The sequence below is a fragment of the Danio rerio genome, chromosome 23 (genome assembly GCF_052040795.2).
Source record: "Danio rerio strain M-AB ecotype USA chromosome 23, GRCz13ab, whole genome shotgun sequence".
Taxonomy (NCBI): Eukaryota; Metazoa; Chordata; class Actinopteri; order Cypriniformes; family Danionidae; genus Danio; species Danio rerio.
Genome location: NC_141043.1, coordinates 1,277,893 through 1,291,605, shown reverse-complemented (window position 1 = coordinate 1,291,605; position 13,713 = coordinate 1,277,893). Strand labels below are relative to the sequence as shown.

The following is a 13,713-nucleotide window of genomic DNA, read 5'->3' as shown; positions in this document are numbered from 1 at the left end:
ATTATTATTATTATTATTATTATTATTATTATTATTATTATTGTTATTGTTATTATTATTATTATTATTATTATTATTATTGTTATTGTTATTATTATAGTTGTTATTATTGTTATTAATCATTATTGGTAATATTGTTGTTGTTGTTGTTGTTGTTGTTATTTATATTATTATTATTATTATTATTATTATTATTATTATTGCTGTTATTATTATTGTTATTATTATTATTATTATTATTATTATTATTATTATTATTATTATTATTATTGCTGTTATTATTATTATTATTATTATTATTATTATTGCTGTTATTATTATTATTATTATTATTATTATTATTGCTATTAATATTATTGTTATTATTGTTGTTATATTATTATTATTAGTAGTAGTAGTAGTAGTATTGTTGTTATTATTATTAGTAGTAGTATTATTATTATTATTATTATTATTATTATTATTATGGTTATTATTATTATTAATATTATTGTTGTTGTTGTTGTTATTATTATTGTTGTTGTTGTTGGTATTAATATAATTATTATTAATATTATTGTTATTCTTAAATTTATTATTATATAGTCATTGTAACTGGCTGTGAAACAGAAGAAATTTGTAGTATGTCCTTATTTCTTTGGCTCAAAAAATGTGGGTGAAAGAGATTTGCACGAGCTTTAAGGTTAAACACTGATGTACTGTTACTTAGTGCGCGCACACACACACACTCACACTCACACACAGTGATAGGTTTATCAGTGTGTGAAGGCTTTTTCAGGAGCCACACTGAACTCATACTAGCATTGCAACCACAAATAGACTGTAAATAGTCTCTCTCCCTCTCCACAAATGATCCACCTGTAGCCTAATCCCCCAGTTCTGTCTTCGAGTTAAACTGAAGGGAACAGGAGAATCAGAGACTGAGAAAGTGAGGTGTGTAAGTCCACATTGGCAGAAATCCAAACTCAGAGGCTTGTAAAAATCTCAGCGGGCCTCAATCTCTCTGCAGATCCGCTCTGAAGCACAGTCAGCCGCAGCATTTCAGGTCACAGACGCAAACACAACGCCAAAAGTCAGACGTTTTTATCCAAAGTCACTTACAGAACAATGTCAACAGGGAGTCAAAGCCAGGCACTGCTAACATCATGCACAACTACTACAGTAGCTCATTTTTGATTTCTGTGTTTAAAAAGTGTTGTTAGAAGAGAAAAATGAGTACTTTTTTATATCAACAAGCTGTTAGCGGACTCTGCTGAAAGGCAATGTTTAGATGAGTATACAACAGGGGAAATAAGTATTGAACATGTCACCGTTTTTCTCCGAAAACATATTTCACTGTACAACAAGGTGCTGTTGACTTGAGATTTTCCCCAGATGTTGGGAACAACCAAAGAAATCCATATATGAAAAGAAAACAAATCTAACTAGATGAAGTTCTGTGTAATAAAATGAAATGACACCGGGAAAAAAGTGTTGAACACATGAGGAAAGGAAGGTGTATTTGAGCAGTGAAAGCCCAGACAGCAGCTGAAATCTGTCAGTAGTTCTTCAGCAAGCCTCTGCCCTTCCTCAGTGTAAATGAAGATCAGCTGCTTCAGTCCAACATCTACATCAGCAGGAGGATGAAGATCAAGACATTTCAGCAAGACAATGATCCAAAACACAGCCGAGGAGACTCTCAGATGCTTTCAGAGAAAGAAAATCAAGCTGTAGAATGGCCCAGCCAATCACCTGATCCGAATCCAATAGAGAATACAGAATAAAGCTGAGATTTGATAGACGAGACCCACAGAAGCATCAAGATTTTGACAATCATGTGTTGTTATATTTAAATGTTTGTAATGTTAGTTTTTTTTTTTACCAAAATCTGCTTCAATTCCATGTCAGCAGCTCCTTTAGAAACAGTATTCCCAGGAAAAAAACATGTCAGTGTGTTCAATACTTATTTCCCCTGCAGTATAATACTGTTTACACAACAAGGTTGTAGCCAAAAGTTGAAAACTAAAGAGGTTTCATGTGTACACAATGACGTTTTCAAAACGATCTGCATTTACACATCCTTGAAAATGACTGAAAACACTGCATTACATATGCCAGACCAGCATTTGGAGCTGTTAGTGTAAGCAGTGCCTTAAGGAAGCGACAACATGTCATCAGCAGCTCCACACTCCAATCTATATATAATTTTCCGTGTGTGTAAGTTGCTCCTCCGCTGTTGGTTGTAATGTGAAGTAAATCCCCACTATGGGTTAGACTAGAGCAACACAATCACACACTCCAGCATTGTTGTGTGTTGTTTGTGCTTGCCTTTAATCTACAACTTCTGAAACACAATGATGATGTCAAACACAAAGCATGACATCATTGTTTTCATGGACTCTCATTATCAGGTGTTTGCATGAACATGGCAATGGCAGCATTTTTGAAAGCAGTTTTCAGATAACCAGTTCAGAAAGGCACAACACTGTAGTAACTAACAATAGATGCCATTTCATAATGCAATGTTTAGTAGAGTTTTCAGCTTGTTACAGCACATACGTGAGCAAACTTACTTTTTTATTCATTTACCGTTTAGAATTTCCAATTGATCTGTTCTTCAGAGATGAACACTACATTGTTGATCTTTATAAAAATGTGCTAATTTTATACTATTCACGTTATTGGAATTAGGTCTTAATCAATACTAACATTTTTAAAGATTTCCATGTCCCGCTAGTATTTGAGCACGTTTACAAACGGCGCTAATTGGTCATTGTGTTCAACAGAAATGACTGTGATTGGCCATGAAGGTCATCAGTTCACCGAACTCACCACTGTTTACTGAGTGTAATACAGGTACAGGGACACTGGAGCGTTTTAAAGTCAAATCGATCAGCTGGTTTCTCGATAAGATGACATATGCGCAATCCGAGTGTTGGTTTTAAAACGCTCCAGTGTCCCTTTACCTGTGTATCAGTCTTTAAATATTAATGAATCTTCAATGACACTGCGAATAAGAAAATAGAATGACAAATACAGTTTGTTCCACTGAAGAAGTGATCAGAAAAAGATATTCATGACACAATTATGACAATCATGTTTATGACAGGTTTATGACAAGCTTTATTCCCTTGATAACGTTGTCATTCATTCATTCATTTTCTTTTTGGCTTAGTCCCTTTGTTAATCAGGGGTCGCCACAGTGGAATGAACCGTCGACTTATCCAGCCTATGTTTTGCGCAGCGGATGCCTTTCCAGCCACAACCCATCACTGGGAAACACCCATACACTACAGCCAAATTATCTTATTCAATTCCCCTACAGTGTTTTTGGACTGTGGGGGAAACCGGCGCACCCGCAGGAAACCCATGCCAACACGGGGACATGGACCTCGATCTGCCTGTTAGACAGCACTGATCTAGGCTATCTTTGCAACATCAAGCATTTGTTATTTTTTTGTGACTGAATTTACATCGAGTGCCTGTGAATATCATGTAAGATAATCATATGATTCCAATAATGATCATAAATATTTGTATATATTAATCGAGCAGCACTAGAAGGATGTTTGCTTCCACTTCCATATTAGGTTCTGCAATGTAAAATCAATGTTTTCTGTCATCACAAACAGATTTCTGGCTTAACACTTTTGGCCTAACATGCTAAAACCGCTACGTTATTAACTACACATCACGTCTGAAACATTTGACTTTCCATTTAAGGTTGTAAAGAAAGCGCTATTTTTATAGCACGCAAAAAAGGCAAGTTAGAAATCCTTCAACAGTATTCTTGACATGCTCGAGTCCCGCGAGGATGAATAAACGCTGGCTGAACTCTTCCTCCTAAACTCAATCCTGTAAGAATGTTGTGCTCGTTCTCCAGAGCTGATTTCACTCCTCCATCATTTGTTGCTTCGAGAGAAAAGCTCAACTACCAGTTCTCTCCCTCAAATCGCAGACTGGATGGATGGATGTGCATTGTCGTGGGCTGTAAATGAGCAGTGTGCGATGTAGGCATGGGACGATAACTGGTTTCAAGGTTTACCGCAGTCTGGAAGAGTTTTAAACCCGCTAACATTTTCTGTCACACTGTACCTACGGTATGTGCACGTTTCTTTGGTGTTGCGTGTTTTTTATGACTAAATTTAGTTTTTTCTTCATCCAAATTAAAGGTACATTATCGCAAACATGAACAACATGAATCTTTAGAAAGCTCATGCCTACTGTTTGACCGAGGAGAGAAACAAAGTGAAGACAACTAACCTACACTCACTGGCCACTTTATTAGGTACAGGGAAACTCATTCAATTACTTGTCGGCTTAGTCCCTTTATTATTCCGGGGACTCCACAGCGGAATGAACCGCCAACTCATCCAGCAAGTTTTTACGCAGCAGATGCCCTTCCAGTCGCAACCCATCTCTGGGAAACACCCACACACACTCATACACTACGGACAATTTAGCCTACTCAATTCACCTGTACTGCATGTCATTGGACTGTGGGGGAAACCGGAGCACCCGGAGGAAACCCACGCGAACGCAGGGAGAACATGCAAACTCCACACAGAAAAGCCAACTGAGCCGAGGCTCGAACCGAGCGACCTTCTTGCTGTGAGACGACAGCAATACCTACTGCGCCACTGCTTCGCCCGTACAGGAAAATGCCAAGTCAAAAAACCAAGGCTTTTCCAGGTTTCCCATAGGCGTATGAACCCTGCGTACCTGCAGTGATGCCCCGCTGTCGGCTCCTGAGCTCCTGAACAGTGGAGCTGTAGTTTGTTGCTAACTCTGTCACGCTGGACCTCAGAGAATCAGCGGATTCAGGGTTCAGACGCTCCGACTGAGTACGAAGATCCTCCATTTGCGGCTGGAGCTTTTCCAGCTCCGTAATACGAGCCTGAAACACAAACACACATCACATCTGCTCAGTTTACACCCATAAACACGTATGTACAGAGTGTCTTTTATATGTTTGCTACACACTAGGGTTGGGTATCATTTGAATTGAATCAATTCCTATTTCATTTCCTGTTTTTCCTTCTTATTGATTAGGGTTAGAGTTCAGTTCTAGTTTCAATACCAATGCAGTAAAAACAGGCAAACATTTAGGCCCTGTTTACAATAGTATTAAGATGCATTCTTTTAACCCTTGAATGCTGTCGGGTCGTTTTCATCCACTCTGAGGTGATTAAGAAGTCTTAATTTGGCCACAGCTTTCTCTGCGTTTCAGCAAATGTGATGATTTTTGATGTCAAATCTTATTTTGACACTTATTTTGGGAAAATGCTTTGAATATTTTGTGCAAATGTTGCACTCTGAGCAAGTTGACTATCTTTTCATTGTGTTGGGGGCTGTTTTTGCCCCATTGACTTCCATTATAATCACATTTTTTGATTGCAACAGCATATAATTGTTGCTTTGTTTCTATGTTAGAAAGAGAAATTTGTACTTTTATACTGTTGATCATCAGTTTGCAGCATTAACCCTTTAGTGGTATAGGTGAATTTAAGTGTGGGTTAAGGTGTGTAAATGCAATGAATCACTTTTTCCACATTTGTTTATGTTCAGCCTTTTTCCAAAATGGATTAAATTGATTGATTTCCTCAACATTCTACACTCAATCCCCTATTATGACAATGTAAAAAAAGTTTTTGAAATTATTGCAAATTTATTAAAATTAAAAAAGCTGTAAAATATGTGTACATCAGTATTCACAGCCTTTGACACTCTAAACTGAGTTTAGGTTCATTCTGTTTCCACTAATCATTCTTGAGATGTTTCAGCAGCTTCATTGGAGTTCACCTGTGCTCAATTCAGCTGATGGACATGATCTGAAAAGGCTACACCTGTCTATTTAAGCACCCAGGGTTGACAGTGCATGTCAAAGCACAAACCAAGCATGAAGACAAAGGAATTGTCTGTAGATATCCGAGACAGGATTGTCTTGAGGCACAAGGCTGGAGAAGGTGACAGAAAAACTTCTGCTGCTCTGAAAGTTCCAATGAGCACAGCGGCCTCCATCATCCGTAAATGGAAGATGTTTAACCACCAGAACTCTTCCTAGTGCTGGCCGGCCATCTAAGCTGAGTCATCAGGGGAGAAAGGTGATCAATAACCCGACGGTCACTCTGTCTGAGCTTCAGCACTCTTCTGTGGAGAGAGGAGAACCTTACAGAAGGACAACCATCTGTGCAGCAACCCACCAATCAGGCCTGTATGGTAGAGTGGCCAGACGGAAGACACTCATCGCCTGGAGTTTGCCATCTGAAGGACTCTCAGACCATCAGAAACTAAACTCTCTGCTCTGATGAGACTCAAACTGAACTCTTTGGAGAATTTTTGTGAATGCCAGGCGTTACGTTTGGAGAAAAGTAGGCAGCGCTCATCACCAGGCTAACAGCATCCCTACAGTGAAGCATGGTGGTGTTGGCATCATGCTGTGGGGATGTGTTTCAGTTGCAGGAACTGGAAGACAGGATAGAGGTATGCAGCAATGTACAGAGACATCCTGAATGTAAACCTGCTACAGAGTGCTCTTGACCTCAGACTGGGGCGACGCTTCATCTTTCAGCAGGACAATGACCCAAAGCACACCGCCAAAACATCAATGGAGTGACTTCACAACAACTTTGTGAATGCTCTTGAGTGGCCCAGCCAGAGCCCAGACCTAAATCCTATTGAACATCTCTGGAGAGATCTGCAAATGGCTGTACTGCGTCGTTCCCCATCCAATGGGCACAAATTCCCAAAGACAGGTGTGCCAAGCTTGCGGCATCATGTTCAAGAAGACTTGAGGCTGTAATCGCTGACAAAGGTGCATCAAAAAAGTATTGAGCAAAGGCTGTGAATACTGATGTACATCTGATGTGTTTACATCTTTTTTATTTGTAATCAATTTTCAACAATTTCAATTGTGTGTAGAATGTTGAGGAAATCAATCAATTTCATCCATTTTGGAATAAGGCTGTAACATAAAGAAATGTAGGAAAAGTGAAGCGCTATCAATACTTTCCGGATGCTCTATAACTACATGCAGGTATGTAATCAAACCTAAGTACAATGTAAAAACATGTCATTACACAATAAGTACATTGTAACGAACTATTAAATTAAACGCGAGTACATGTTAGTTAAAGCCACCTAACATGTAGTAGGACCCTGGCTTGATAACTGACTGACCTCACAGTCGTCTTTGAGCGTCTGGAGCTCCTGCAGGTTTTCCTTCTCTCTAAACTCGTTTGTGTTGTTCATCCAGTTCTTCTGTTCCTGCAGGGCTTCATCTACAGCCTTCAGTCCAGACTCCACCTCCGCGAGCCGCTCAAGAAGCCCAGCCCGGCTCCTCAGCTCCTGGATCAGCGTCTGACAGCTCTCCCACTCTTTACAAACAGACTCCAGGCCAGACCGAGCCTCCTCCGAAGACAGACCTTCTGCAAAAACACAGATCGAGGGAATTACGCTGGCAGGAGAACACAGAAAGCACCATTTATCTTGAGGAGATCGCCATGACTCCTTACCTTTCTCCAGCTGTTCAATCATCTTCTCTGCTTTCTGCGTCAGCTCCTTCACCGAGCCCTCGCTCTCAGCAAGATCCACTTCCAGGACCTGCAGAGATGGATACAAACACTCAGCAGAGAGCGATATATGAACCGATCAGTGTGGGTGATCATAATAAGTCACCTGCAGTGATTCCTTCAGGGCAGGAGAGTCTCCAGCAGTTTGGGCAGATGATCTCCATGCAGCCAGACCGGACAAAAGCTTGGGGACATCGGTTTCAGCTCTAAAAAACACAAACGTCCTGTCAGAGTTCACATGAGTGAGTCAGTGTTACATCCAAGCAGATCAACACAGCAGTGTGTGTGTGTGTGTGTATATAAATACTTTACAGCTTATGCTAGCAGTTCCCATACTAAAATCAGCATTTGTTTCTTGCAAAAGTATTCAGCGCCCCTGAGTCAATACTCTGTGGAAACCCGTTTTTGCAGCAATTATTAGCTTTGCACATCTAGAGACTGAAGACTTGGCCCACTCTTCCTTGCAAAACAATTCAAGCGGAGTCAGATCCCTGCTGAAAAATCCAGCTTAAACCAGCCTAGGCTGGTTGGCTGGTTTTAGCTGGTCGACCAGGCTGGTTTTAGAGGGGTTTTGGCCATTTCCAGGCTGTTTTCCAGCCATTTCCAGCCTGGTCTTAGCTGGTCAGGCTGGAAAATGATCAGCCAAATCCAACTAAAACCAGCTTGACCAGCCTGGTTTAAGCTGGATATAGCTGGTTTTGGCTGGACTCCCAGCTTGGCTAGGCTGGTCAAGCTGGTTTTAGCTGGTCATCTCCCAGCCTGACCAGCTAAGACCAGGCTGGAAATGGCTGGAAACCAGCCTGGAAATGGCCAAAACCCCTCTAAAACCAGCCTGGTCGACCAGCTAAAACCAGCCAACCAGCCTAGGCTGGTTTAAGCTGGATTTTTCAGCAGGGATTAGATCAGGGGTGCTCAACCCTGTTCCTGGAGATCGACCTTCCTAAAGAGTTCAGCTCCAACCCTGATCAAACACACCTGAATCAATTAATTAGGACCTGAACAGCACTTGATAATTACAGGCAGGTGTGTTTAATATGGGTTGCAACTGAAATCTGCAGGAAGGGAGATCTCCAGGAACAGGGTTGGTCACCCCTGCATTAGATCATAGGTCTCAAACTCAATTCCTGGAGGGCCGCAGCTCTGCAGTTTTGCTCCAATCCTAATCAAACACAGCTGATCCGACTAATGAAGATGTTCAAGACTACTAGAGACTGTTAAGCAGGTGTGAATTGGAGGACCAGCTCGCTCTCTGCAACTCTCACATGGTCGCCCACTGAAGCTAAGCAGGGCTGCGCCTGGTCAGTACCTGGATGGGAGACCACATGGTAAAGCTGGGTTGCTGCCAGAAGTGATGTTAGTGAGTCCAGCAGGGGGCGCCCAACCTGCGGTCTGTGTGGGTCCTTATGCCCCAGTATAGTGACAGGGACTTTATACTGCTCAATGAGTGCCGTCTTTCGAATGAGACGTCAAACCGAGGTCCTGACTCTCTGTGGTCAGTAAAAGTCCCATGATGTCCCATGATGGTTTAACCCTGGCATCCTGGCCAAATTTGCCCTCCTAACCTCCCCATATCATAATTGGCTTCATCACTCTGTCTCATCTCCACCAATCAACTGGTGTGTGGTGTTCAGTCTGGCTGAATGGCAAAATGGCTGACGTCGCTTCATCCAGGTGAATGCTGCACACTGATAGTGGATGAGGAGATCCTATGCAGAGTTGTGGCCCTCCAGGAGTTGAGTTGGAAACCACTGATTCAGATAGAGAGCGTTTGTGAACAGCAGTTTTCAGATCTTGCCACAGAATCTCGATTGGATTTAGGTCAGGACTATGACTGGGCCACTCCAACACATGAATATGTTTAACTTAAAACCATGTAGCCTTGGTTTTACGTTTAGGGTCATTGTCCTGTTGGAAGGTGAATCTCCACCCCAGTCTCAAGTGTTTTGCAGACCCCAACAGGTATTCTTTCGGGATTACCCTGTATTTGGCACCATCCATCTTTCCATCAACTCCAAACAGCTTCCCTGTTTCTGCTGAAGAGAAGCAGCCCCAGAGCATGATGCTGCCACCAGCTTGAGTTCAGAGTGTTAGGTTTCCACCTTTAGGCTGAAAAGGTCTCATCTGACCAGAGCTCCTTCTTCCACACGTTTGCTGGGTTACATATTGGGATAGCAGCTGATTGGCCTACAAGGTGAGGGCATAGTTCCTCCACTCTATACTGAGGAAAACTAAACTGTTAAACTCTTAAGAATGTTAAAAATTTTTAAAAAATGTTTCAAAAACTCCTGGAGGAACTCTTAAGAAATGACTTATTATTGTGTATGTGTAAAGTGGTCATACAGCCACTCAGTGTGTTTCCACATGTCTTCTTTTGGGTGGAGCGGTTGAAAACTCTTAAAACCCATAAAACTGGACACTGACAGGAGTGGTCTTAATGTGGAATGTGAGGGAGTAGGATTGCGTGCGCCCACTATGCTAATGATGTACTGAGTCAATGGTAATCGAATCTGCAAGGCATAAAAGCACATCATTTAATCTTAAACCTTACCAGAATTCAGTCTGAACTCTTAAAATAGAAACTTAAATGCATTCTGTTACGATTATAAGCACAACATAATGGGGCCCAACACAGAGCCCTGAGGCACACATATCGTAAAAGAAATGGAAAACCCCTGGAGGAACGCTTAAGAAATGTCTTATATTTGTGTGCGTATGTTGGCCGTACAGTCTCCTGAGCTCTCCGTCTGTGTCCAGATGTCTTCTTTTGGGTGGAGCGGGTGGTGGCAGCTCTCGGTCGCTGCTGCTGTAGGTTTGCTCCATCCGTGTTGTTACTGTTGTGACTGTTACTGTCTCCATCAAGACTCTCTCCTGTACTTGAGGCATCCCCGTCACAGACACTGCTTCAGTCACCTGAACACACAACACATGCTTGGCTTCAATGGCATAGGAAAAGCTAACGTGCCACAATGCTAACACTGAGTACTCCGATTTTAATATGATTAGGTCAATATTGAGATTAGATCACAGATGAACACTGTAATCATATCATTGTCTTATTCAGATTAAGGCAAATAGTTAGACTACTGATGTCCATGTTAGCGTCGTCAATGAGACGCTCATCTGACCTGGCTGGAGCAGTCCTCTAGTTTCTGGACCAGGTTGTCCCAGCGCTGGGTCAAAAGTTCTGTGTCGGATTCGATCCTTTGAGCTGCGGCTGGACTGTTCAACAGCACCATCACATCTTGACCAGCGTCTGACAGAGCGCTCAAAGTCCTGCGCTTCTGGGCCATATCCTCCTTAAGACTCTGAATTGGGTCAAATAATGATACAGAATCAAGCTGAATCATATTCATAAGATTATGACCTTAAAACTAATGCTTTTACAATGTTCCCATATCAAAATCGTGGGTGCATACGTAAAACTATTAAATATATGAAAGAATGTAAGTTTGTATACTCACAGCCAATCTGCGGACGCTGGCATTAATGTCACTGGGGTCTTTAAAATCACAGGTCTGCACTTCACCCAAGGCCTTCTCCTTTTCGGTTAGCCATGACCCAAATAAACTCTGAATGGATGAGAATCAATAATAAGGCATTTACCTTCTGGTCAATCTAGTAATTTGACAGTAAAATAATTGATTATCCAAAATGAGAATTCAGCATCACACACATTGCTCCAAATGGAAAGGAAACAATATCTGCTCATCCCTATTCATTATTTTTTTCTTTTGTATACGAGCATTAAAAAACAATAATGTATAGTAATATCTGGCAAAATATATTTCTCATTTAGATCACAGTTGAGTTTTTGCTTAAACTGGAAACTGATGGGAGTGGTCTTAATGTGAAATGTGAAAGAGTAGGATTGTGTGCGCCCACTACACTAATGATGGGTCAATGGTGATGGTATCTGCAAGGTATAAAAGCACATTAATTCAATCTGAATCTTTACCAGAATTCAGTCTGAACTGTTAAAATAGAAACCTGAAACTTCTGTTCAGATTATAAGTCTAAGATAGGAGCACAACACAATGGGGCCCAACACAGAGCCCTGAGGCACACCTCTGATTTTTTTTTTTATTCTTGTTGTGCAAACAAATATATTTAGGTCATCAAACTCTATAGTAATTTTTGATAATGAACAACAAACTGCACACTAAATGTGCCTCATTAGACATTTTGTAAATTATTACAGTGAATTTTGCAATGTTTGTTATAAGGCCCCACCTAGTAAAATGCTTTTAAATGTTTTATTGAATATATATACATTCTGAGAATATGATCTTTTATTTATATCTCCACCCACATCTGGTCTGTGATACACTGGTAGCACCCCAAAACTGTGAAGTGCTATCAGTGGCCAGTAAAGGACTAAATAAATGTAATTGATTATTATTATAATAATTATTTAAACACAATGTGGCCTGACACAGAGCCTTGAGGCACTTGATTTTTTTGCAAACACACAAATTTGATTGTCCACACTTCACAGCAATTACTGAACAACAAATATTGAATATTTAGCAAATATTTGTTGGGTATTGAGCTGACATATAGCGCCATTACGTTTTGGATGCCCTGAGTTTGGAAACTTCTGTTTCACACCCACTGTCTCTACCTAATGAAAAACAAAAATGACTATTTTTTATTATTATTTATTATTACAACACAATAATGCCAAACACAGAGCCTTGAGGTACACTTGTTTTTTATATATTTTTTGTAATCAGACATATTTAACTACCCAAAGGCCTCTAGATGAGGCTTATTTGACCACAATAAAATATAATCATGCCATGATTTATAATGGTTTCATTAGGACAGTAAGGTCTGACTCCAGTATAGAATATAAAGTCATGCTGCAGTGGAAACAGAATGAATGTCACACCTGGTCATCAAGCAGCCTCTGCCACACCAGCTGAGTTTCATCCAGTTTGTTCCAGCGCTCCTCCGTCCAGCGACACACTGCCGCCCAGCGCTCACCCAGTGACTGTCAAGAACACAAGAGGAAAACGTATTCACTGAATGACTTTTCACACACTTTTAAGGCCTCTGGGAGTGTCAAATATCAGTCTAGTTCCAAGTTTCTATCTGCGTTTCATCCAATGAATTCTTAACACAGTGTCCAACATTAACAGATCTCCTCCTTCTTCAAGCAGCAAACAGATGAAAACAGCTTGCTTTGATTAGCCTGACCTTTCAGTGAGAACAGATTTTTAAAGCTTAAATAAAAATTATGGAAACCTGAAACTTAAATGCATTCTGTTAACATTATACGTCTAAGATAGGAGCACAACACAATGGGGCCCAGCACAGAGCCCTGAGGCACACCTCAGGATTTTATTTTTTTTTTTTTATAAAATATATATATTTAAGTCCACCAAACTTTTGCATTCACATAGATCTCTGTAAATAGTCAAGCAACACTGTAGGTACATCCAAACCTCACTGCCATTGTCAGTTCTATTTTAAAGAAACAATCAACCTTTTTGTACTGTATATAGCACCTTACTACAACCTAAAGTGCTTTACACCAGTAAAAACAAATCATACAACAAAACTAGAAACAGAACGATGCTAAAAGCAATACAATAAATGTCAATGAAATACAGCAAAACATTAAAACAGTGAAAAGTGTCAGGAAAGAAGTATTGAACATGTCACCATTTTTTTCAGAAAAACATATTTCTAAAGGAGCTGCTGAATTTCAGAAAAAGAAAATCAAGCTGTAGAACTGTAGAATGAGGGTCTTATCTATCAAATCTGAGCTTTATTCTGTATTCTCTATTGGATTTGGGTCAGGTGATTGGCTGGGCCATTCTACAACTTGATTTTGTTTCTCTAAAAGCATCTGAGAGTCTCCTCGGCTGTGTTTTGGACCATTGTCTTGCTGAAATGCAGCTGATATTCAATTACACGGAGGAAGGGCAGAGAGTTGCTGAAGAACTGCTGAGAGGTTTCAGCTGCTGTTTGGGCTTTCATTGCCGAACTACACCTCCCTTTCTTCATGTGTTCAACACTTTTTCCTTGCGTCATTTCATTTTATTACTCATAACTCTATTTGTAAACTAATCAGATTTGTTTTCTTTGCATAGATGGATTTCTCTGGTTGTTACAAACATCAGGGGGAAATTTCAAGTCAACAGCAAATTTAGAAGTA

At 40.4% G+C, this 13,713-nt stretch overlaps 1 protein-coding gene across 21 annotated transcripts in view; it reads right to left on the bottom strand.

Moving 5' to 3' along the window:
* Positions 1-13,713, bottom strand: part of utrn (utrophin) — a 315,686-nt gene that overhangs the window by 244,022 nt on the left and 57,951 nt on the right. For all 21 annotated transcript variants that reach the window (XR_015522994.1, XM_087306271.1, XM_087306280.1 and 18 more), the window contains 8 exons: positions 12,442-12,543; positions 11,012-11,119; positions 10,676-10,855; positions 10,276-10,460; positions 7,657-7,756; positions 7,494-7,581; positions 7,159-7,406; positions 4,702-4,876 (listed from right to left, as the gene is read on the bottom strand). Coding sequence is in view for 20 of the 21 variants with exons in the window: in XM_087306271.1 (XP_087162397.1) it covers positions 4,702-4,876; positions 7,159-7,406; positions 7,494-7,581; positions 7,657-7,756; positions 10,276-10,460; positions 10,676-10,855; positions 11,012-11,119; positions 12,442-12,543 (1,186 nt within the window). In the remaining variant the exon portion in view is untranslated. The remainder of the gene's footprint in view (positions 1-4,701; positions 4,877-7,158; positions 7,407-7,493; positions 7,582-7,656; positions 7,757-10,275; positions 10,461-10,675; positions 10,856-11,011; positions 11,120-12,441; positions 12,544-13,713) is intronic.